This window comes from Echinops telfairi, unplaced genomic scaffold (genome assembly GCF_000313985.2).
Source record: "Echinops telfairi isolate 266 unplaced genomic scaffold, ASM31398v2 ScPeMD7_2573;HRSCAF=3158, whole genome shotgun sequence".
Lineage (NCBI taxonomy): Eukaryota > Metazoa > Chordata > Mammalia > Afrosoricida > Tenrecidae > Echinops > Echinops telfairi.
In genome coordinates this window covers 17810037-17836099 of record NW_022106471.1, presented here as the reverse complement: position 1 = coordinate 17836099, position 26063 = coordinate 17810037, and the positions used below count along the sequence as shown (strand labels likewise).

The window sequence follows — 26063 nt, the reverse complement described above, 5'->3', positions numbered from 1 at the left end:
TTTGTGAGGCATGTGATCTTAGTGGGTAGTGATGATACTGTGGGTGGGACTTAGCCGGTGGGCTGGGCATTCCCCTGGGCTACAGCATAGTTTTTCGCAAAAAAATCCCTTTTTTGGGGGGAGAAAAATTGCTCAGTGTCCATCTGGCAATTAAAAACATTTGTGTTGTAGGATTACAGTGTAGACATCTGCTTTTGCAACCCCTCTCAATGGTTCCAGCTACCCCCAGGGAATAGTATACCTCACTTTAAGAAACACTGGTCTAGAGACAAATGCAGCTAACTCTGACAGACTCCAGTTATAACAACCTGTACTTATGGCCACCCTTTCGTTTTTAATGTATACATCTTATTATGTAGCACCATGTGCTGAACATCAGGCGGCTGACAACAAGGTCAGCTGTTCAAACCCACCAGCTACCTGTGAGAGAAAGATTCGGCTATAAAAGTTTTCAGGCTCTGAACCCCTAGGGAGCATGTCCACTTTGTCCTATATGTTCCTATGTAGTTACTGTGAGTCAGAATGCACACACAAACGCTGCAGGGCATTATTTCCTCATGTTACCATTCACAGATGTTCAAATTTACACTTTCCTGTGCAAAACACTGCCATACAGGTTTCCCTTTCTAAACTACATCAAGGGCTGTTACTTGAAACCCTGGGCTCTGTTGAACAGGCAGATGATTAAGGAAGCAGTGAGATAGTACAGCAAAACAGACGAAGAAAACAAAGGGCTCACTGACAACTCTCGCTAGTTTTCTAACCAGTACACTCGGTATCCATTCCAAAGGGCAACAAGATGGTCTAGAACTTTTCCACAAGCAGCTAGTTCTGCAACATACAAAATGCCACAGTAAATTTTTATCACACATGCATGTTATCTATGGAGCTAAGTTTACATGTAATGTTTCCAAGTACTAAAGACAACTAGAAAGCAAATTTATATCAGATTTATAAAGATACTGATGATAATAATAATAATAATAATAAAAATGAAAACTGTGGGAAACAGAAAGCTTTCTTCCAAGTTGTCTCCCCCAAATATATGCCAAACTTAGCTGCTTGCTACACGTGGCAGATGACTACACACTTGGAGATCAACAGAAGTCGACAGGGGTTATCCTTCCTAACGGTTATCAGCCATCCAGAGCAAGCAGACAACACTGTTTATGCCACAACAAGTTGGGCCCACTCCCTTCTGATAAGGATAGTAGTTGACTGTTTCCTTGTAGAAGAACCAAGAGAGGTCAAGCCCACTCAAGGGTGGCCAAGGTTAGGCTGCCATATTGAGTCTAGGGTCTGCCTTTACCACATGCAACCCTCCCCTTCCTAACATGTGTACAACACTAGCTCATCCCCTTCCTGTTACGCTTAGGCCTATTGTACATCCCTATTCCTATGATGTATTGTACAGCCCCTTCCTGTGACTTGTGGTTACCTGTAATCATGCCTAAGTAGATATAAGTCTTGGCTAGCATTAAAGTTCCCTCCAGCCGGTTCCCTCCAACTCCGGCTCTCTCCTGCCCACCTCAACTCTCTCTCCTGCCCTTGGCCCACGCTGTGTGCGGACCTGGCTGGTAAGATCATGGCCATCCGGGAGTTGAGCATGCTACCATGAAATGTGTCTGACTCCATGATTTCAATCTCTTGTCTATCTCTCTCTTTATCTATGACTTTATTATAATCTTTATATATCTTAACCGTACAATTGGGCTTACTAAACCCATGATTAAGCATGGGGGGCTGGCCCTTCCCCCAGAGAAAACTTTTTTAAATGAGGTATTTTATTCATGTCAGAACCAATTTATGACGGAATTGCTGGAAGAAAACACTTTCATTAGTCTGGAACTGCCTATATATTATTTATATACACTCATCATCAGTTTGTTGTACAGTGGTGGCTTGTGTGTTGCTGTGACACTAGAAGCTATGTTAACAGTATTTCAAATACCAACAGGGTCACTCATGGCCAATAAGTTTTAGTGGAGCTTCCAGATTGAAACAGGAGAAAGATGAGCCTTTCTACTTTCATGAAGAGTTACAATCTCAGAAATCCATAGGGGTAGTTGGTTCTACCTTTTCTTAAAAGCGTGTGGTGAGTTGGAATCAACTCAATAGCAGAGAGTTTTCCAGAGTAAGAACAGACTATGAAGAAAATAGTATGCCTGCTCCTGAAGGATCAGTCACTGAAAAACCTTATGAACAGCAGTGGTACACTGTCAGATAGAGTGCCAGAGATGAGCACCTCTGATTGAAAGGGACTCAAATTACAGCTGAGGAAGAGCTGCCTTCTCAAAATAGAGTAGACGTTATTTTATGAGGTGCATAAAGTAAAGCTTTCAAGACCTTATTTGCTGATGAGGCACAACTTGAAAGGAGAAGAAACAGATGCAAACATCATTAATAACTGGAATTTAAAGTGTACAAAATATGAACCTAAGAAAACTGGAAGTCATCAAAATGGAAAATAAATGCAAAAAGCTTGGTATCCTAGGTGTAACGAGCAGTAATTGACTGGTGTTGGCTATTTTGAGTTGGACAATCACAGGTTTAGTAAGCCAAGAGTGACAAACTCAAGAGAAAAGGCATCACATTTATCGTCAAAAAGAACATTTCAAAGTCTATCTTGAAGTACAATGCTGTGATAGGATACTATCCACAGGCTTAAAAGAAGTTTGGCTAGTACAACTATTCTTCACCTGTATACACTAACCACTGAGAAAATAGCCTAGCAGCCCTATCTGACCACCTGTGGCTGATACCAATCACCCCTCCACAGCCCTGTTGGGTTTGATAATCATTGCACTAGCTACACAGAAGTCACCTTTATGAGGTTCATTGGTTAGGTGAGTAAATAGGTTACCACAAGTTAAGATCAGAAAACATTGAGAAAGTCTTTTGCCCACAGCAGCACCCCTTCTCAGACAGCAGCCTTGTCTGTATCTGTTCCTCAGCCTCTCAGCCATGCAACACCATGGCCTCTGCTTCCATGGGCCAGGAAACCTACCTGTGCCTTTGCCTAACAGTGTAAGTAGCACAGCTACTCTGCTCTCGCCACCACTTCAGGCAAGGATCTCACACATACTCCACTGTGGTGCTTCTCTTGGTGGTTAGGAGCATCTGGTTCCTGCTTCTGAGGTGACTGTCTTATACCCAGGGGAATGGCAAAAGTGGGCAATCCCCAAGCTAGTGTCCTCTACACCATATTTGCATGGCCTCACATAATCATTTTACTGATATTTATAGAGAAATAGGTAAAAGAGGCACAAGTAACTCATTTCCTTTCACCACAACCACTAAAGTCAGTGATTAAAAAACTGAAAGGTGGTGAAGAAAGATGATGGTGCCCGGCTATCAAAAGGTTTAGCGTCTAGGGTCTTAAAGGCTTGAAGGTAAACAAGCGGCCACCTAGCTCAGAAACAACAAAGCCCACATGGAAGAAGCACACCAGCCTGTGTGATCACAACGTGGTGAAGGGATCAGGTATCAGGCATCATCAGAACAAAAAATCTTATCATAGTGAATGAGCGGGGGTGGGGGCGCGGGGTGGAGACCTAAAGCCCATTTTTAGGCCACTGGACATCCCCTTACAGAAGGTTATCAGGGAGGGAGATGAGCCAGTCAGGGTATAATGTAGCAACGATGAAAAATACAACTTTCCTCTAGTTCCTAAATGCTTCCTTCCCACCCCACTATCATGATCTCAATTCTACCTTGCCAGTCTGGTTAGACCAGAGGATGTACACTGGTACATATAAGAACAGGAAACACAAGGAATCCAGGGCAATGATCCCTTCAGGACCAGTGGTGTGAGTGGCAATACTGGGAGGGTAGAGGGAGGATGGGCTGGAAAGGGGGAACCGATTACAAGGATCTACATGTGGCCTCCTCCCTGGGGGACAGACAACAGAAAAGTGGGTGAAGGGAGACGTGGACAGGGCAAGATATGACAAAATAATAATTTATAAATGATCAAGGGTTCATGGGGGCGGAGAGCTGGGAGGGAGGGGAAAAAAAGAGCTGATGCCAGGGGCTTAAGTGGAGTGCAAATGTTTTGAGAATGATGAGGGCAATGAATGTACAAATGTGCTTTACACAATTGATGTATGTATGGATTGTGATAGAGTTGTATGAGCCCCTAATAAAGTGACTAAAATAAATAAATAGATAAATATCTGATGTTATATTAAAAAAAAACCACTTGGATCACAAAAAAACAAAAAACAAAACTGAAGGATTCTTCCAGGGGCTAACTGTAGAACAGACAACCAACTACTCATATATAAGTTCCAGTTGAAGCTGAAGGAAATTAAAACAAGCCCACAAAGTCAAGATATGACCTTGAGTACATCCCACCAGAATTTGAAGAACATCTTAACAGATTTGATGCACTGACACTGAAGACAGAAAACCTGAAGGCATCAAGAACATCATACATGAATAAATAAAAGTCATTAAAATGACCAGCGAGCAAGCTTCTCGGGTTTTGTGGGAAGCTGCTATCCCAATTGTAGTACATGCTATTAACTGGCCAGAGCCTGGGTAACTATGTGCATGTGAAGAAATAAGCCTCACTCCGCCAATCCCACACCCAGGGTCCAGTGGGAGAGTCCAGTGGGGCACAGATATCCCACATAATTCTATCAAAATCCACATTTCCTCAAAAAAGTGTACTCTCTTAATCTCAGCATGCCTCCTATTACTCAAAACACGTTGCATCAAACAAACAAACATGTGGCATCAACAAAAATTTAAACCAGAAAATAATTCAGCCAAGAAAAGGTTAAAGTTATTAAATGGTGAACTCATTTGTTACTATCATTTGACATCCATAAAATCACAAACACACCCATCTCAGGGAGAAGGAAATAAAATCTACTAGGCAATTATTTACAAAGTAAAGTAAATAAAAGGTGCCTCAAACACAGGAGGAGAAATACAAAAGTGAGTTCACTATTCAATTTAGATTTTGGAAGATGTTAGCCAAAGAAAAATACACATAGAAATTTGATTTAATTTGAAACAACTGTGCCAAAAAAGTAGCCCAGAGAGGGATCTTGGCTCAGTGTATTATAATTTGGATTATACTTTTGGAAATTTAGTTCAAATCTTTGAAGCTAAGGCAGTCTAACAGTAAAATAAGAATAAAAGAGCCAGACCAACCCTCAATGTGGTTCCACAGAATTATGTATACAGTTTTGACTTTAATAAAACACTTATAAATGCAAACAGCTATGTATTCATTATATTTATATATTGTTGCAATTATGTTTGGTCTCAGAAATATCACTGTAATAAAAATTTTCAGAACCCACTGTAAACTGGCTTTGAAAATTTCACTGATAAACTGCCTTCCTTTGTTGATGTGAGTTTTACTAAAAGCCACTATCTTGCATTGGCCCATCAACCAACACCCTCTCACTTGCTTCCTTTCCCTGTAAGGAAGGCATCTTGAAAACAAGACCGTGTTGCTCCCTATTTGTAATGTCTTCGCCTCTTTGTCCTTCTCAAGAGAAGGTGAAGTGATAAAAGAGGTCAACACTTCCGAATGGGCAAACCCAATGGCACTTCAACTCCTTCACAGTCACGTATGCATTCGTCTTCAGTGTCCCTCTGAGGATGGGGCCGTCTCAGCCGAGCCTGGATAGCAGTGACTGACAACCGCTGGGCTTCAGACTCTACCAAGGACACCACAGCCCTGGGCTTGCAGACACAAAGTGTCCTTTTCCTGCTAAGTAGAGCACAGACTTGTTTTTAATGTTCACCTTTAAATGACAGTCGGCAGATTCATTTTCTACAAAACCCCCAAGAGCTAAAGCTAAACCAGGAGGACTTTTTCACGTCCTTACCAAGTGCCGGGCTGCGTGAAGAACCTCACGTACTCTGCTATGGATTGACGTATCCCCCCCAAAATATGTATTATAAATCTTAACCCCAGGCAACACGATAGCTGCAAGAGTGGGCTCAAACACACAAGGTCTGTGAGGAGTGTCTGGTCACTAGACATCTCCACGGCCTCTGTGGCACCTACCAATAAGACCCTATGCTGACGGAGCCCGGTGGAACTGTGGTTACTCACTGAGCTGCTAGCCACAAGGCCAGCAGTTAGCTTTCTACTCCCATAGAAGGTTACAGTATCAGAAACCCACAGGGGCACTTGTGCCTTGTCCTATAGGGGCTGTGGGTCGGAACTGACTTGGTGGCAGCGAGTTTTAGAGTGTTTCGAGTGTCATCACCATGAAGAATTAGGTCATTGCGATCCACACATCATTTTCATCAGCTGGTTTTCAAAACAGGTCACCAGGCCTTTTTTCTTAGTCTGTTTTCGTCTGGAAGTTCTGCTAAAACCTGTTCAGCATTTCAGCAAACATATAAGTCTATTCTCACAGAGAAGTGTCTGGCAATCAGACAAGGTTCCTATACAAAAGGCGAAATTTTACCACGGAACCATCAATGTCCCCTTTTAAGTAGAAAAAACGGGTAAAATATTAAAGCCAGAACCCAACAGTTGAGGAAGAATTTGCCATCAAAATAAAAACATGCCAATCAATCACAAAGAAGACCGAGAAAGAATCAATGTGTCTGATTTGGTGTTGGCCGAGAATATGAAATATACCATGGACTTCCAGAAGAACAAACAAATCTGTCTTAGAAGAAGTACAGGCAAAATGTTCCTTAGAAGCAAGGCTAGCAAGACTTCACCTCACCTATGTTAGAAATGTCATCAGATGTACACTGGTACGGATAGGAACTGGAAACACAGGGAATCCAGGGCAGATGATCCCTTCAGGACCAGTGGTTTGAGTGGCGATACTGGGAGAGTAGAGGGAAGGTGGGTTGGAAAAGGGGAACCGATTACAAGGATCTACATGTGACCTCCTCCCCTGGGGGATGGACAACAGAAAAGTGGGTGAAGGGAGACATCGGACAGGGCAAGATATGACAAAATAGTAATTTATAAATTATCAAGGGCTCATGAGGGAGGGGGAAAAATGAGGAACTGATGCCAGGGACTTAAGTGGAGAGCAAATGTCTTGAGAACGATGAGGGCAATGAATGTACAAATGCGCTTTACACAATTGATGTGTGTATGGATTGTGATAAGAGTTGCATGCGCCCCTAATAAAATGATTTTTTTTTTTAAAAAGGAAAGAAAGAAAGGTCATCAGAAGGACCAATTCCTGGACATCATGTTTGTTGCAGTAGCAGGTCAGTGAAACAGAAGAAGGCCTTCAGTGAGATGGACTGTGAATTGACAAAGTGGCTACAACACTGGGCTCAAACAGTGTTTGATGCACGACTGGGCAGTGTTTCAACAAGCAATCACAACAGGTGTTCAATGTCCATTTCAAGTACATTGTGGAGTCAAGCCCTTCACACAATTTATATCATTTACTATGCCTTAAGGACCCCTGGTTTCACCGTGGGCATGCATGGGTGGAACCCACAGGTCGCTCTGTATGATGTGGTGGTCTGTCCCAGAAAGACTAAAGCATCACAAACCCAAAGGGGCAGTTGTACTCTGTTGCTATGAGTTGGAAGCAACTCAATGGCAATGGATTTGATTTGATTTCAGAGGCATTATGCTTTATTTAGGAATCCCCCTAAAAAGTTTAAGATAAAATTATTTCCACATACATAGAATTTCACCATATGACAAAATCTCAGGCAAATCTTATGTAGGAAAGACTGCAACATTCTTACAAGCTAAGGAAAGAAGTAGGTTGGGAGGAAGAGGACTGAAGGCATTAATAAGAAATTAGATGCCATAAAAAATTGAAAGATTTAGGAAAACTTATTCAAACTATGTGATACACATGTAACAGCAAGATTAACATCCATAGTACATAAAGAGCTCTTCTAAAAGATGAGGTAAACTTGGAACTTCTAATCGTTAGCCTGCCTGAGAATAAAACCAACACAGGAAGGCAGAACTTAAAAAGGGGCCACCAGGGTCGTGATGCCTGCACTTTGAATCTTGGAGTTGGCATTGCCTAAAGAGACCTGCTGCTCCCTATGTATTTACATGCGATACACTATGTTTGCTTCTGTTGATACTGACTTGAACTGGGTTCTTTCATTTTTACAGAAAGAATCCTAATTAACACAGCAGATAATCATGCATATCTGTTATTGTAGAAGTCCCAGTGTAATGCAAATGGTTAAGCACCTGGCTGCCAAAGGCCTTTGACTTTGCGTCCACCCAGAGATGCCTGAGAAGAAAGGCCTGGGGGTGCACTTAGAGATACATCCGCCAGTGGAGACTCTGGATCATGACACTGGTCTCATCGGAGTCAAGCTGAGAGCAAGTGGCTGTTCATCAGCTGCTCAAGTTTGTATACTTTTCAAATCACCCCATTTACTTTGAAGACATTATCCTATAGCCAGGCTTGTGCATTGCACATCTATTAAGGGATTCACTGAGATTCGACTTACAATTGTTCAATTTTAGGACAAACAAAATGTTAAGGGAATCGTTATATTTAAATTATATAACAGTACTAGGAAATATTTATACAACAGCGCTTTAAGTCAGAAAAAATGGGAAGTATTACAGAGTTCTGAGCAGGAAAGATCATCTGATTTATATATGTTTTTAAATCTCTTTACTGTATTGAAAGTTCATTGCGGTGGCATCGGGAAGGAGCAAGGGCAAAAATAGAGAGACCTTCTGGGAAGCTACTGCAGTAATCCAGGCAAGAGACTATATGGTGTAGCCAAAGATATACTTAGAGTGGTGGAAAGTGGTATGACTATGTGGACACGTGTACCTAAGGAATGGGGTGGTTCCAAGTGCTTACAGGTAGAGCTTAAGGCTTTGCAATACTCGCCCTAGAAGAGGCCAGAGATTAGGCAGAGGTGCAAAGGGCCTTGAGGGAGGCTTGCCTGTGGGGCAGGACTGAGAAGAGGATGTCCTGATTGAAGAAGTATACCCCGAGTTATTCTAGACCAGAAAAGAGGGACCTGTTACTTTCCTAATAAGCCTATAACCAGGAGAGTGTTCTGTCAGTTCTGTGTGGCCACTGCAAAGAATTATCACCCAGTGGAGGAGCGGAGGTGTGTTGGGAGGTTTCGGTTGGTGCTCACACTGGTAAAAAGGTTGGAGAGAAGACATAACCACCAGCCTTGGGTTGCTGATCTTGAGTTTTATTCCTTCCCCTCCTGAACTTAAGAGAGGTCAGATGTCCCCGGGGCCAGTTTTTCATTATTCAACAAAAAAGGAGAGAACTAAGATTTACACCCATATTTCATTGGATCCCAAAGCCCCTGCTGTGCCCACTGTCTCTGAATCTATTGACCAAGAAAACAATACATTTTAAATTTATTTTATAGGCTCCTGAAGGATATGGAATGAATATGTTCTATAAATACAAAGCCTAAGTAATTGTACAATTTCCTAAAATTAAAAAAATATTAATAAAAGAAAAAACTGAGGGGGACTAAGTCAAACAAAGCACACCCTTAATTTCAACAACACTGCTTCTTTTGTTTGAGAAACAAAGAAAGAAAAGATAAACACGACCAGTAACTCTCTAATGTTTACGTTAAAACAACAGATTACTTTTGCCGCATCACCTAGTTCAGGTAATACAGACAGACCAGGCACCTCCACATAAAGGGCACCACATATAGATGTTCAGCCACACCACCAGACTGATGTCATCCAAGGCAGGCATTTTTACCACCCTCAGTAAAAATGCCAGACATATGTTTTATGATTACAGGAAAGACAGAAAATATATTCTTAGCAAGTCATATTAACATTTTCTCTTTTTAGTATTTTGCTGGTCTACTTTGTAGGCCCAGCTTTCCTGCCCCTCAAATTGACTTTACCTGCATGAATTAACAGCTGCAAACACTTTACAGAGTTGTGGTAAGCTGCTTCGTGAATTGGCATCCATCCCCTGTTATCAGCAACATCAACACTATGTCCCTTTTTGAGCAGTTTCCTTAAGACTTTGACATTTCCTTCCCTGGAGGCAAGTCCAACGGCAGAGCATGTGTTGGAGTAAGCCTCTCTAAAATCCATTCTTCTGATCAGTCTAGAAGACAAGTCAGAAAGAAAATACTAGAGTCAGTAAGATAACACTTCCCTCCTGGAGATGGGCAGATCACATTTGGCATTACTCTCCAGCATCTCTCACATGACTGCCAAGCAAAAGCCCACAGTGGGGCAGCTTACCTGCCATGCCACAGCTCCTGCTGCTCTCGAGCCTAAGCCTGGAAGTCTCTCTCTCTCTCTCTGATGAATTAGTGTTCACTATGATTTTTAAATAAAGCTATCAAGCAACTTTTAAGTGTTCTCTCTTTCCTCCTATGGAAAGGCTAAGGAATTCCCTCTGGAAAGTTTCTTCTCCCGTTCATGTCCCATCAAAGTACAACTCACTGGAGCTCCTGCATAGAGTAAATAACCCATAATGAACACTCCACGATGTTGTGATGGCCATTTAATGACTAACAATGTGTAGCCGCAAGAATCTGTTTATAGCTTTAGGGGGTCAGCTGTTAACCACAAGGTAAGCAGTTCAAACCTACCACTCCATGGGAGAAAGACGAGGCTGTCTGCTCCTATAAAGATTTAGTCTTCAGAACCCAAACGGACAGTTCTAATCTATTCTATGAGGTCACTCTGGGTCAGAATCGACTTGATGGCAGTGAGTTTGAGAGTTTATAGGTGAGCAGTTTGAACTCACCAGTAGATCCAGATGAACTCGTCAAGGATTTCATTTTACTCGGATCCACAGTTAACAGTCATGGAGCAACAGGTAAGAAATCGAACAACGTGCTAAAGAAGAAAGATGCCACTTTGAGGATTAAAGGACACCTGACCTAAACCATGGTATTTTCAATCGCTTCATAATGCATGTGAAAACTAGACAATGATTAAGGAAAAATTGATGTATTTGAATTGTGGTGTTGGTGAAGAATATTTAGCATACTATGGACTGTGAAAAGAACAAGCAAATCTGTCTTGGAAGATATACAATGAAAATATTCCTCAGAATTAAGGATGGCAAGACTGTCTCACATACTTTGGAGGTGTTATCAGGGGAGATCAGTCCCTAGAGAACAATGTCATGCTTGGTAGAGTAGAGGGCCAGTGAAAAATGAGAAGACCCTTGTAACAGAGCTTAAATTCTAAACACCCCAGTTTGGAAAAGGTTATGGATCACCCTGACAGCCCAAATCCACGAGTAGGGTCCTCAACTAGATTAAACCTACACTGAATTCTTTCTGATCTTTAACCAGGGTGTGGACATCCTTGCCCTCAGTCAAAAGGCACTGGAAAACATTACCTCCACCCAGGAAGGGGCAGTCTCTCTTAGGGGCTTGCTTGGGTATGTCCTTGATAGAGGTCAAGGTACTGGGGACAGTACAGGGGGGTCCCATAGTCATGAGTCATAACTATCAATTGTGCCCTGACTGCCGTGGGCAGAGGGCCCTGGATGAATTTTGTAAACTCCACTAACGAAGTACATGTCCCAATCATGGTCCTGTTCCCAATTCTGTTGTCCCACCTATAACTGTGATGCACCAATCTGCCACCAATCACAAATTTGTGACAAGTGTCCTTTGTTCCATGACTTATTCATCCTCAGACGCCATTTTAAACGCGTGTTGGTGGCCTCCCTCATCCAGATGATGTGTCTGAGTCTGTGTTGTTGTCTTCGCGTCTCTTGTCTCCTTAGAGGACATTTGAGATGGGGGTCTCTTTTGTACCTGAAAACACCCTCAGCAAAATGAATTGACCCAGTGATTGCAACCATGGGCTCAAACATAACAGCTGTGAGGATGGCCCAGGCCCAGGCCCAGGCCAGGTTTGTCACTTATGTATAGGGTTGTTACTGGATGGCACCTAACAATCCTCAGAGTGACATCTTTGCCTTGTAACCCTTGAAAGAAGTCTTTTTACACTAGATTTAGCCAGTGCAATATTTTGTTTGATTTCTTGACTGCTGCCTCCATGGGAGTTAAATGTGGATCCAAGTAAAATGAAATCCTTAGTAACTTCAAAATTTTCTTCATTATTCATGATGATGTGTATTTTTCCAGTGAGGAATTTTGTTTCCTCAGTAGTTTCTCAAGTAACCTAAAGTACAGGCTGTAGTCTTGGATCTTCACAGTAGGAGTTTCAAGAACTCTTTGAGTCCATTTCAGTTCACTAGTATAAGGTGACCAGATGTCCAGCGTGGGACAGTCCGATTTTTGGCGTTTTAAAAGTCCCAATTTTTGGAAAGAATGCACGACAAGCTAGGGAACAGTCTATTTGGTCCATATGGACCAAATTTTTAATCAAGACCACCACCCATCAATGGTGTCCCGCTTTAAATCTGGTCACCTTACACTAGTACCTACAATATTTATCTTTATGTGTTCCACTGCATTTTCAATGACTTCCAATTTTCCTAGATCCATGCTACATTCCAATTATTAATGAATGTTTGCAGCTGTTTCTTCTCATTTTGAGTTGTGACTAAAGATTCCAAGGGCTTTCCCATCCCCAGGTCATTAAGGTTAATTCTACTTTGAGAAGGCAGCTCTTTCCAAGTCACATTTTGAGTACCTTCCAACAGGATGCACTCAACTCCCAGCACTGTATCAGACAATGCTGTCTTTCGCTTTTGTTGTGTGCTTTCTCTAAATTTTCTGCATGAATATTATCCCAGGCATGTAATAACTGATAGTAGTAAAACAGACACCTGGAGAAGTCAAGCCATCTGTTTGTTCTTAAACTGTTTTCCTTTGTAACAGAATTTGCTGCTGATTTTCAGAACAAGAAAAATTTCTGAAAAATCTTTTAAAGCTGTGTGTTATAGCAGTATCCTCTTCAGACCAAAAACTGAAATGTTAGAAATCCTCAAAAAGGTATGATGATTTTGTAAGGCACACACCAGCAGATTTTAACAATTTGTTGGTGTCCTTGATTGCTTGAGTAAACTTGGAAAGCTAGTTTCTCCTTTAAAAACAAGAAAAAAAGAATCATGAGGGTGGGAGGGTTAGGGAGGGGAAAAACTGAGCTGATTCCAAAGGCTGAAGTAGAAAGAAAATGTTTTGAAAATTGATGATGGCAGCATATGTGCAAATGTGCTTGACACAATGGATGGATGGATTGTGGTAAGAACTGTACGAGCCCCTAATAAAAAAAATTTTTTAAGCTCCTGGAAAGTGGAATTAAAGTGAACGTCAATACTTAATAAATAAAAGATGTACATACCTCAAGTTTTCTATACAATTTCAGGAAGCTTCCAAAGTCCTTCCATGAGTCTCAGGAACCTTTTCTCTGCCTTTGCTTTGTGGGTGAGCACCTGAGAATGCTAAATATAAATAAGGTCGTTTCGTAGGAAAAATTTAAAATATAAACACTTTATACTGAAATCATAGGTAACTCTAATGGAAGTGAACTGTCTCCTCTAGTCAACATTTTTTGTGGTGTTTTTTTTCCAAGGCAAAAAGAAAAAATTCTGTACACAAATATATTGCGCTCCTCTGGCAACTGTTCTGTGGGCAGAAATCTAACTTTCAAAGCAGAACAAAACGTCTACGTGCCAACTTCACGAACTTACATCGCTTCTCCCGATCAGGGCGCCGCAGTCACCACTTCAGCCTTTCTCCTGTTATTCCCGCCCCCGTTAGGAAAAAGCAGAGTTCAGCCATCTAGCGCAGAAAAACCATTGTGGGTAATGTAGTTTTCTGCACAGGTGAACCAGAATAGTTTCTTCGCTTGAGTTGATTTATGGAGCTTGCAGGTGGACTCATTGATTAAGAGACAGATAAAGGTCAATTTCTCTTAAATTTTAAGTAAGGAAACAAAACAGTATTGACTACGACAGAGTATGAAAACGTTCCTCGTACTGCAAGTCCCAGCGACCTTTGCGGCCCGGCACAATGCAGCCATTGCGCCTGCGCCCCGCGCAGCCAGTAGCTTGCTTCAGGGAGACCGCTGTCAGGGACTGCGCGACGAAGACCACAGCTTGACGGCCCCCTTAGCAGAGAAGCTAAGAAAAGCATGTGGGTTTTTGGTTACGGGTCCCTGATATGGAAGGTGGACTTCCCCTATCAGGACAAACTGGTCGGGTACATCACAGGCTACAGCCGACGCTTCTGGCAGGGGAGCACGGACCACCGCGGGGTCCCCGGCAAGGTGAGACTCCAGCCAGCCCCACGCCCACTGCCCCCCCCCCCACCGGGGCCCCGCTTCCCAACTCCCACGCCGTAGCAGGACCCACTGCCACGTGTCGAAGGGCGGCGCGCACAGGGAGTGGGGGTGTTAAGCTGTTACGTTCGGGCACCCTCCTCGGCCACCAGTGCCTTCGCCTCTCCCAAGCCTGGGGCACTCCCCAGCCGCTGGAGACCCTGGTCAGAGGGGGATGGACTCGCCCGGCCACGGGTTCCCACGTTCGCACCAGGCTGGCATGCTGGGCGGGCGGCCCATTAGTGGCAACTTTTTGTACCCAGAAAAAGGAAAAAAAAAAAAGCGAAACTTCGTGTCACCATGGGGGTTTACATACTAAAATCAGTTTGCAAATTCAGCTTTTTAGCAATTAAATGTGGTTGGTGGCTTTTCTGCAGTTTGCTTTGGATCTGCACTCTGGTTTGAGTTCAGGGATTTCGTTAACCCTTTCAAAGGGTTTTAATTTTTTGACACCCTAAGGTCACAAAGGACCTCACTTCCAAAATTATCTCTAGTTACCAAAGGGGTTTACTTGATCATTTAGGTTGCCAGATATTAACAAATATATAAAAGAAGTTCCAAACCAGTAGACCCAGCATTATTGTAATGTTACTTTCTTGGTGTCTGTCTTTAAATTGGTATGAAATTTGTCATTTGACCTATTTTTCAGCCAACTATCCAAGATACTCATTTTAGTACACGTATACAAAGAATGTAACACCTCAGTGCTTATTCAAGGCAGCCTGTGTTGTTGGTTGGGAACTAACTAACTTTAAATCCCTTAAGAACTCCGAAGTCTGGGATATCTAATCATTTAACAGGAAACTTGTTTTAGTTAATTGTTCTCTGAAACATTCTGTTAAGACTTACATAGGCTTTATTATTTTATTACTGGATTTTTAAAGTAAAGGAGCCCTTATGGCACATGGGCTGGCTAAGCACTGGATTGCTAACCAGAAGGTGGGCAGTTCGAACCATTAGCCAGTGAAGGATAAAGCTGAGGCTGTCTGTCCCGGTGAAGATTTACAGTCATGGAAACCTCAGGGCCATTTCACTGTGTCTAGCAGAGTTAGCATGACTTGATGACAGTGGGCTTGGGTTTAGTTGTAAGGTAAATGAATAATGAGCCAAACATATCATTGAAATGCCAAACCCCCCCCCCCAAAAAAAAACCCCAACAACGTGTTATTCCCAAATAAATACCTACAGTCATAGAAAGGAGAAGAGATAAAGGCTTCAGAGCAGTTTGCACCTACTCATAAAGGGGCATGGTTAAAGTCTTGAAAAGAACCTGGGTTCAAAAGCCAATCTCAACTAGAGTTGCTCAGTTAAGAGGTGGGCATTAAGGTATCCTGGCCTATTGAAATGATGGGCAGAATGACTTAACAAGGGAGAAGTGACTTGAGGCAGAAAGCTTAGATGGGGACACATAAAATTGCCATTCTGAAGAGAAAAGCTTTCACTCAAAGCTCTAATTTTAGTGACCAAGTATTTATATGCAGTAGCATATTTACCCCAGTCTCAACCAAATTGTGTTTTCCTTACTTAGCACATCAAGATAAGTACATTGAAGGGACATAAGAGGACAAGCAATTGTCAAGTCATACAAGAGTACATACCATAAAAGGAGAAAAGAGCCATAGAAGCTAATGTCTATTTTTACTTAAACTTAAAATTCCATCATGGGAAATTTAAGTATTAAACTTTGTCTAAGTATGCTGATCTCTTTCAAAGTGCTTATTCACTATAATAACTTATCAGCCTTATGTAAATGTTAAGTGTCTGAAAACAAGAACACAGAGACTAGAATTATTTTTTAGACTGTAGAAATATTAAGCAAATTATGGCAAATATGTGATATCAGACTTTTTCATAGCAAATTATGCTGTTCTTAAATTAGTCATGTATATCATGTATTTAACATAATAATAAAATATTATTAAACAAGAGTTTGGCCAATTTCCACATAGTGTTGTGTGATATTTGTGAGGAAAGATACTGAACCTACCTGCTTTATTAAATTAGTTTTGTTTTCAGATTCATTAATCTTCAATTTCTTCTTAAGTTTAATTGAGCATCACCTTTATACTATATATTTCATTGTCAGCTTCTCACAATAAGGTTTTTTTAAGTGAAAGCTTTGTCAAGCATCAAAGAGAGTATATTACAATTTCCAAAAATAGCAAACAGTTTAATATAACAGATAATCATGAACCATTTTTTAATCCCTAGTTCTTCCAGCTCTAGATCTGAAACATTAATCATTACTACAGGAAGACGCCCATCATGATTCAGATATGTTACAGCATCCTCTAACTCCATTTACTTTAAAGACTCATTTTTTTTAGTTTCAGTGCCCCCTCCCCCCCAAATGCAGTTAGTGTATTTACAATCTTACATTGTTTTCAATAACATTTTTCAGAGGTAAAGAGTTTAAATTTTAGAAAATATGTCCACATAAATTTATCAGTAGTCCTGGAAACCCATTTTATTTTCTGTTAAAATGACTCCCTTACAAGCCATCCTTATATCCTTGTATCTTTTCCAACTGTCACCACCCCTAGTCCAGGACTTCACTAACCCTCCTCCTTTCAACAGTTCCAAACCCCTAAGCAAACAGTACCATGCATGAGAGGTGCTACAGGGAAATGAAAAGCAGCAGCAGGCGTCCACCTGGGAACTCAGCCTAGGCTTTACAAAGGGAATGGCTCCATGATAACCCAGTCATCCAATAGGGGTAGGGCATTCCACAGTGGGCACCAGATACTTAAAAATAGGAACCGCTTGTAAGGTTTATCAATAATTCAGTACAACTTGAAGGAGAAATGGTAAGAAATGCAGTTTTGTTTAAGCCAAAAAAAATTTTTTTGGACTATCACAACCCAAAGAATTTGAAATCCTGGAGCAGCTGGTCCAGTTTCCATACCAGAAAATCATTCTGGGGCCATGGAAAGAACAGACTGAAAGAAAGCAAAGCTAGAGGCAGGCAGAGAAATCCCTCAAAGAGGCTACATGAGGACAGAGAAGAACCAGACACAAAAGAAACTCGGAAGATAAAACTGACAAGAATTGGTATCTGGGCTGGATGCAGGGAGGCAGGTGGTGGAAAGCAGAACTTGCCACTGGACCACTGACATTTCTTATGCAGTCTTCCTCCTTCCACTTTAACTTGAACATAATACACACACTCATCACACACATCCTCCTTTCACACTTAAGACACAGATTACCTGCTGCTCGGTCACCAAAACTACATTGCTACTGAGGCAGTTCCAACTCCTAGCAACCATCCGGGTCTGAGGAGAACTTCCCCACAGGGTTTCCTACCTGGACATTTTACTTTAGGACATAGGCTGCCACATCTTTCTCGCAGAGCAGCTGGTGAGTTTGACCCCCATTCATCAATCATGGGTCATGATGCCATTTTCAAAAGATTCATCTTCCTTTCTGGCCACCAGGATTCTTACTGTAGGGTTACTATGATTTGGGATGGAATCAGTGAGTTTTTGTTTTGTTCTGTTTGGGTAACTGACTGTGAAAGGAGCCCAGGTAGCACAATGGGTAAGCCTGTGGCTGTCAACCTAAAAATCAGCAATTCAAACCCATTGACCACTCCATGGAAAACACTCCTGTGAGCTGCTCCCAACATATTTCGGCCTAGGAAACACTGATAGACCTCTGTCACATAAGGTTGTTGTGAGTCAAAAATAAAGACACTTCACTATTGACTGAAATTGAAAGTAATGTGACAATACTTACATGATTATTACAACTCTCTCTTGCTTAACTTAGCACTAGCATCTGATGTGTTGGTGTTTTTAAATAGATTTAAAGAACCAGAAAATATTATTTATGTGATAATACCTGTGGATAACATTATCTTTCAATTCCACCTGTCCTTATACTTCTTACACTCATAGACAACCTCATTGTAGCATTATCTCAAATTAAAAGTCAGAACTCTAAATGTCCAACAACACAAGAATGTCTAAATTATAGTTCATCACTGGCAGGCTGTTATACAACCACTAAAATATGAAACTAATATAGGGATACATAGTGAAATGAGAAATCATAATCCAATATTCTGTGTGTTCCTTGACTATGAACCACCACACATATGGACAGAAATGACAATGATATAGCAACAAAGATAACCCACATAACTGAAATGATCCAAGCCTACTATGTCCCAGATCACTGACATAAAAGTGAGTAAAACTGGCTTAAAATTCAGCATTCTCACTGATTATGTTAAAACTTTTGGCACCAAGTAGGGATTCTAGAAAAAGCTTGCAACCGTTGACTTAAGTCACCTTTGTTGTTTCAATTAAAAAATATTCCAAGTCCCAACTTTCTCTTAAGATTTTGTTTTTAAACAGATTGTTTTGTCAGTCTTTAACATGAGAAAACAAAGTTTGCTCTGCCTTGGTAATCTCATTCCAATCTCAAATTGAAAGATATAAAGTCAGACTTATTTTTATGCTAGTTTTTTCTTTATTCTTTGAAAATATTTAAATAATAACCACATAACTGTTGGATGAGTTAGCAAACTAGAAAATCAAATTTTCTAGAATGTCAGGTGGTCTAACTGACCACATACAAGGAACTTTAAACAGGCCAGTTCTAACATTATCCCCAACAGGGCAATGTGATTTCACTCATGAATGTAAAAAGGAAAGCGCCTAGCCTATGGCACCCATTACCATTTATAGCAGTGGTTCTCCACCTATGGCTCGGACAGTCACAAAATTACAGTGATGAAGTAGCAACGAAAATAATTTTATGGTTGTATGAAAGGGCCGCGGCATTAGGAAGGTTAAGAACCACTTGATCTAGAGGAAAATGAGGGCATTTCTCTTGTTTCATATTCCTTGATAATGATGGTTTCTCAGGATATGGGCTCCAAACCAGTAATATCACTGCCAACACGGGGGGATTTGTTACAAATGCAAATTCAAGACCTCCAGATAATTTTTGTCCATGCTAAAGTTTGAGAACCACTTCCCTAAGGAAAGCATCCTGGAATGCTGTTTTATTCCCTAAGAAAACTATAGCAACTTTTAATTATCTACTGTTTCATTTTGCCTTTCTTTGCCTTAAATTATTGGTATATTCTTAATATGTCCGTTTTTAGTGAACATAGTATATCTGATACATACAAATTGATGGAAATCTTTTAGAAAGGCCATAATTATCTCCCATAAGGTAGATTCTCTTAATTCACTTTAAAGAAATGCTTACTAGAAGCAAATGTACATAAAATACTCCATGTCAACATTAACTAATGCTCAATTACTTAATGAACTTTAATTCAGAAAAAAAAATTTTTTTTTTCACTTTTTTTAAAACAGCCTGGAAGAGTTGTGACTCTTGTTGAAGATCCTGGGGTATGGTATGATCATTCTCTTTGTACAGTCTTTACATGTGTAAATGTTAAGAGCTTATTTCTCAGTCTGTGACCAGAGAGCTTTGTGAATATGCTTGACAAGCAATGAACCGCCCTAGGTCTACAATCTCTCTCTGAATTCGGTTTCATCCATTGTAGGAAATGAAGACAGTGGGAAAAGCTGCATTTGCGGGATACAGGGTCGAGGACAAAATAAAACCAAATGGCATGCAGGATTTTTTTTTATTTTTTTAGTGAGTTTATGTGCATTCATAGTACCCTCTGAGGATACTGGACCACGCTTGTGAAGCAAGATTAACATTAAGAATCAACTTGGAGTTTTTAAAGCATGCCTCGCTTTAGCTAGCAGATATTTTCAGGAGAGATCCCAGACAGGAATTCTTTCCTTCTTGCTCAATTTCATCACTAGTATCTGTGTGGTATACCTTTTAAATAGGTTCAGAGTACTAGAAAAAACGTTTTACTTGCCTATTAATCCTGTTTCTTAACTATTTTATTTTCTATCATTTTATTGCAATACAATTCAAATAATGAACGGCATAACTTGGAGAAAACCTTTGATATATAAAAGTCAGCATCTAGTAACAGCAGATGCATAACAGTTTCAATTAGGAAATGCTTTCATAATTTACACTAGAAAAAGCATCATTAAAATGGTTTTAAACTGGTAACTACAACTCCTAATTAAACGCTTAAGCAAATAATACTTGTTTCTATAGCATTTTCATTTAGTCCAGAAGATGTGTAAGGACCTAACATTTATTAAAACTTCCAAAAAATTAGAAAATAATCTATCATAAACTTTGAGTCCTCTTACAACATACAGTTTTAACAGGCAAAATCTCAAGTTCTTTGCAGCCAAAGTACATAGGTGCTTTTTGGTTTTGAGATTTTTTTGTTCGTGGGTTCTCTCCACAAAGAGCTGCCATTTCTTTTTCTGGATGAAATTTTTTTTTAAAATCATTTTATTAGGGGCTCATACAACTCTTATCACCATCCATACATACATCAATTGTATAAAGCACATTTGTACATTCATTGCCCTCATCATTCTCAAAACATTTCCTCTCCACTTAAGCCCCCAGGATTAGGTCCTCATTTTTCCCCTCCCTCCTCGCTGCCCCCTCCCTCATGAGCCCTTGATAATTTATAAATTATTAGTTTGTCATCTTTCCCTGTCCGACGTCTCCCTGCACCCAAGTTTCTGTTGTCCGTCCCCCAGGGAGGGGGTCACATATAGTTCCTTATAAGAGGTTTCCTCTTTCCAACCCACTCTTCCTCTACCCTCCCAGTATCGCCACTCACACCACTGGTCCTGAAGGGATCATCCGCCCCGGATTCCCTGTGTTTACAGTTCCTATCTGTACCAGTGTACATCCTCTGGTCCAGCCAGACTTGCAAGGTAGAATTCGGGTCATGATAGTGGGGGCAGGGAGGAAGCATTTAGGAACTAGAGGAAAGTTGTATTTTTCATTGTTGCTACATCACACCCTGACTGGCTCTTCTCCTCCCTGAGACCCCTCTGCGAGGGGATCTCCAGTGGTCTACAAATGGGCTTTGTGTCTCCACTCCGCACTCCCCCCATCATTCATTATGGTAAGATTTTTGTGTTCTGATGATGCCTTATACTTGGTCCCTTCGACACCTCATGATCGCATAGGCTGGTGTGCTTCTTCCATGTGGGCTTTGTTGCTTCTGAGCTTGATGGCCGCTTGATTACCTTCAAGCCTTTAAGACCCCAGACGCTATACTTTTTGATAGCCGAGCACCATCAGTTTTCTTCGCCACATTTGCTTATACACCCATTTGTCTTCAGTGATCCCTTCGACACCTTGTGATCACACAGGCTGATATGTTGTTCCATGTGGGCTTTGTTGCTTCTGAGCTAGATGGCCGCTTGTTTACCTTCAAGCTTTTAAGACCCCAGACGCTATATCTTTTGATAGCCGGGCACCATCAGCTTTCTTCACCACATTTGCTTATTCACCCGTTTTGTCTTCAGCAGTTGTGTTGGGAAGGTGAGCATCACAGAATGCCAATTTTAATAGAAGAAAGTATTCTTGCATTGAGGGAGTACTTGAGTGGAGGCCCAATGTCCCTCTGCTACCTTAATACTAAACCTATAAATATAGGCACATAGATCTATTTCCCTGGATGAAATAATTTTCAAAGGATATTTGAAAGTTTAGTCAGCTCACAAATGAATAAAATAAAATGAATATACTACAGCTTTAGGTAATTGATTGCTTTATTACAGCAATTTTAAAACAGCCCTTTAAAAAGATAAAGTGTCAAACAGAAAAAAGATAAGGTGTCAGCTCAAGCTGACAGAGCATGGGTGTCAATATTTTCCCAGATGGCACCCCATTACTCAAAGGGGTATCTGCTGAGGTAGGAGGGCCAAGGATGACTACTAGTATGCTCCATCAAGCAGCTTGGGGTCGGCTGCATTACCACAGAAGTGGAGTGGGGGTGGACAGGGCTCCACAAAGTTCATGGGAAACTTCTATTCCCTCTCCCACCAACTTTCTGAAGCACCACATAGGTGTGCATTTCAATGACCACATGAGAAGCTGAGTTTTCAATTCAGTCCCTCTGTTAAAAGACAAGCTCAATTAGAAAGTGTAAGCAAAGGTAAACTAGCCAAATATATTCTGACAAATTATTCAGAATTAAAGATTTAAAATGTTGATCATCTCCATCAGTATGTACCTCTTCAGTGCACTTTAAGTTCATCAAAGCTGCGCTTCTAAAAATATACAAGCTATCTTCCTAAAGCATACACATAGTTATTTTCATTAACCTTGTAAATTTTAAAGCATGTGTTCTTTTCATATTCAACAGGGTTGTGTATGGGGTGTTGCTTACAAATTGCCAATAGGAAAGGAAGAAGAGGTAAAAGCATACCTGGACTTCAGAGAAAAAGGAGGTTACAGGACTGAAACAGTCATTTTTTATCCAAAAGAGCCCGCAACAAAACCATTCAGCGTGTTGTTATATATCGGAACATGCGAGAACCCTAATTATCTTGGTCCTGCTCCTCTGGAAGACATTGCTGAACAAATTTTTAATGCAGTCGGCCCAAGCGGAAGAAACACGGAATATCTTTTTGAACTCGCAAATTCTATTAGGAACCTCGTGCCAGAAGATGTAGATGAGCATCTTTTCTCTTTGGAAAAATTGGTAAAGGAACGTTTGGAAGGAAAACAAAACCTCAATTGCATCTAAAGACTGAGTCACTGCTTTCCCAAACGAGCAGAGTTTCTCGTGTTCAGAGCATAGCTTCAATGGCAGTGTGATTCGAAACTGTGTGTACCTTAAGACCTTCTTTATCTTTCTGTCATATTTAAGATATCTAAATTTAAAGTTTCAGGTGTCCTGAAACACACTTGTAGTCAAAAGACTGGAATATTGCTAGAGAAAAACAAGTTTTAATAATCGGCATGATTAACTATATAGTGTTGCTCATGAGAATTGAGTTCTTTAAGAGACAGAAGGGCTGAGTTTGGATCTTGTTTTTGTTAGAGTAAAAATAACTATTGTCTCATATCATACTACTGTTTTGAAGTTACAGGGAATTAAGCCAAAAGTGTAGTTATTTCATTAATACACTCTGATACTCTATTTCTATAACCATGGCTTAAAAGATATCTTAAATAACGTGTGACTAGAAATGTATGGCAATATAAAATTTAATCTCGAATGTGAATTTCCTTGTTATCCACATTCATAATGAGTTTTTCAAGTTAAATCAAAAAATACTTTGGAATGTTTAGTATAAAACTATCCTTAGAATTATAATGTACACACATCTCCTTTTTAAATGAATTCATTTTAATTACCATTTGGAAAAACTCATTGAGCCTAAAAGTTATGTAAGTCACACCTACTAGTAGTGTAGTCTTTCATTCACTTTGTCCTAGGTACTGAACGATTTTTTTGTGTGTGATCATAAAGATCAATAGACACATAAATAAGAGAGTTGGGCTTCGAAACACATTTGCAATTATAATATTGAGAAAGAAATGGCATTATCTGATCATATGCTATATAGGATATTTTTATTTTCTCTAACTTAAATGTATCAACTGAATAATGTTTATATACTATTCAAGTAGAAAACAAATGACTAACGTGAAATTAGTCTTGATTCACATTAATTAGATTCTGATTCCTTTCTCAATGGAATATATAGTTTCTAAAATCTTTCAACATTAAGAGAATTTGTTCTGTGTCTAGAACTATCTCTTGGTCTATGTACAAGTTCTTCGGGAGCATAATTAACTCATCTTTGTGAGCCTGAGTGGCACATGTTGGCTACTAAACACAAGGTCAGCAGTTTGAAACCACTAGTCGCTCTGTGGGGACAAGACGACTTTTCTACTCACCTGGGGCAGTTCTACCCTGTCCTATAGGGTTACTGAGTCAGAATCAACTGGATGGTTTAGAAAATGTGTGTGTGTGTGTGTGTGTGTGTGTGTGTATATATCTATCTATATATATATATATATCGGTGTCAGATACTCAGTATTACCAAATATTTACCTAAGGTTGGTACAGTTAAGTGGCTCCAAGGTGACTGACTCATTAGTGATCTTACACACAACCAACCAAAACAGCCCAGTCCTGTGTGTTCCTCGCATTTGTTGTTATGTTTGAGCCCATTGTTGCAACCACTCTTATCAATCCAAGTCACCGAGAGTCTTCCTCTTCTTTGTTGTCCCTCTATTTCATCTAATATATATTCAGAATATCAAGAGTTCAAGATCTCCTCCAGATACATAATGTTTACAATCATGCCTATAATTTAAGAATCATTTTTGGTCTATTAAATATTTTTCAAGCATCTTCCAGGCAACATTAGATTACATTCCATTACATTTCTCTGTTCCACAAATACCTTTTTTAAAAAATTTAACTTAGGAGGATAAAGTGTTCTCTCAATGTATGAGTACATATCCCTACATCTTGAGTAGTTGTAAATATGAATGTAAACATCACACTTCTACCCATTTCATATCATTTTTAAATCAACCTAATATTCAATTTATGCCTATCTTTTTCAGTTAAAGTACTACATGTTCTATGAATGTATTCCACTTTTAACAATCTTCACACACTTCTAAAACCTTTAAATATAAGCAAATAGACTCAAGAATTAGTGGGATGATTTTTCAATTGTGGCAACAGAATTTTAACTTCTCCGCAGACAATTTTACTAAAAGGATTGTTCTAGATGGCAAATTTACAAAATGAAAATTTTACTGAATTTCATGTGGGTTCTTTTGCCCATTCCTAAGGCTGATGTCCTTTCTAAAATATTATCATCTAGGTTGTTTTACTTAATTGTACTTTATCTCCTGGTCTTCATGAAATGGTTTTCCTACACATATGCACATAATCTGTCACTGGGAAAAAACTTCACTTAACCTTACATGTATTATCTTTCATCTTTCTTATGCTTCCTGTGTGAATAAAGCCAAAAGAGTAGATTTCATTGTATTTCTACTTCACAACTCCCAAACTATTCTTTATTACAGGCAAACAGGCCTACTCTCAACTTCTTTACAACTCTAAATGTCTCTGTATCTGCATAACATCTCCAGTTGAGCTATACAAATACCTGATATAATAAAACCAGAACTCATCTTCCTTCCCAACTGGAACTTTCTTTTGCCCACAATGTTTCCATACATATAATATGCATTAATAGTGAACAACGGTTAGAAGAGAAAACCACAACAAACAGCTTTAATATACTCAGATCAATTTATAAGCTTTTGGAGAAAATGAATGATATGTTTGCAATATATACAAAGTGTGGTAGGTTTATATTCAATTTTAGCTTTTATTTTACTAAAACTAACATTTCTTAATGACAAGTCATCATAGTTATCATTTACCACCTCTTGTTTCAAATCTCTTTTCTCTCCAGTATATTCTCTGCACTTATAATAGCTTCCTAACATGTAGACCCAATCAGGTAAATAATCCAAAGTGCATCCCTACTGCATCCAAAATAAAGTCCAAATCTCTTCATCTGGCATTTAACTATTGACAATTTGTTGTCAGCACTAAGTAACCTACACACCATGTTCCAGTCACACCTCCTCCCCCTTGAAGACCCAGATCCAGTGAGGGGCTGTGATAATGGTAAGCAGGGACCTTACACACCAAGATCACCAAGATGAAGAGTTCCTAGGAAGACAGGCAAGTAACCCAGTGTGGGTAGCATAGAAGATGTGATAAAACAAGACAGAAAGCAGTTTGGGTGAATTGTTAACTCAAACTAGTAAAATCAGAGCAAACTTCATTGAAAAGAATAAACAGGGAGGGTAAAGGGAGAGTGGGTAAGAAAGAGGGAACCGATAAACTATATGTGACCTCCTCCCTGGTGGACGGACAACAGAAAAGTGGGTGAAGGGAGACGTCGGACAGGGCAAGATGACAAAATACCAATTTATAAACTATCAAGGGCTC

At 40.1% G+C, this 26063-nt stretch overlaps 2 protein-coding genes across 8 annotated transcripts in view; one reads left to right on the top strand and one right to left on the bottom strand.

Annotated features, from left to right (window-relative positions):
* Positions 1-26063, bottom strand: part of LOC101652105 (ankyrin repeat and SOCS box protein 3) — a 141220-nt gene that overhangs the window by 47384 nt on the left and 67773 nt on the right. For 3 of the 5 annotated variants that reach the window (XM_045294201.1, XM_045294200.1, XM_045294204.1), the window contains exons 2-4: positions 13217-13316; positions 10184-10395; positions 9835-10043 (exon numbers count right to left, since the gene is read on the bottom strand). In XM_045294201.1, coding sequence (XP_045150136.1) covers positions 9835-10030 — 196 coding nt within the window. In that variant the 5' untranslated portion in view covers positions 10031-10043; positions 10184-10395; positions 13217-13316. Of the gene's footprint in view, positions 1-9834; positions 10044-10183; positions 10396-10694; positions 10787-13216; positions 13317-26063 lie in introns of all 5 variants that reach the window. The other 2 variants (XM_045294203.1, XM_045294202.1) reach the window with 2 other exon arrangements.
* On the top strand, positions 13937-23726 carry CHAC2 (ChaC glutathione specific gamma-glutamylcyclotransferase 2). Of its 3 annotated transcripts, none has more exons than XM_004710221.2 (3): positions 13937-14143; positions 19528-19563; positions 22428-23726. In XM_004710221.2, exons 1-3 carry the CDS (start codon positions 14009-14011, stop codon positions 22809-22811), a joined length of 555 nt encoding a protein of 184 aa, XP_004710278.1. In that variant the 5' UTR covers positions 13937-14008; the 3' UTR covers positions 22812-23726. The 3 variants fall into 3 exon arrangements, with proteins under 3 accessions (XP_004710278.1, XP_030742535.1, XP_030742536.1); XM_030886676.2 differs by having other exon boundaries at positions 14094-14143; positions 19528-19568; XM_030886675.2 differs by lacking the exon at positions 19528-19563.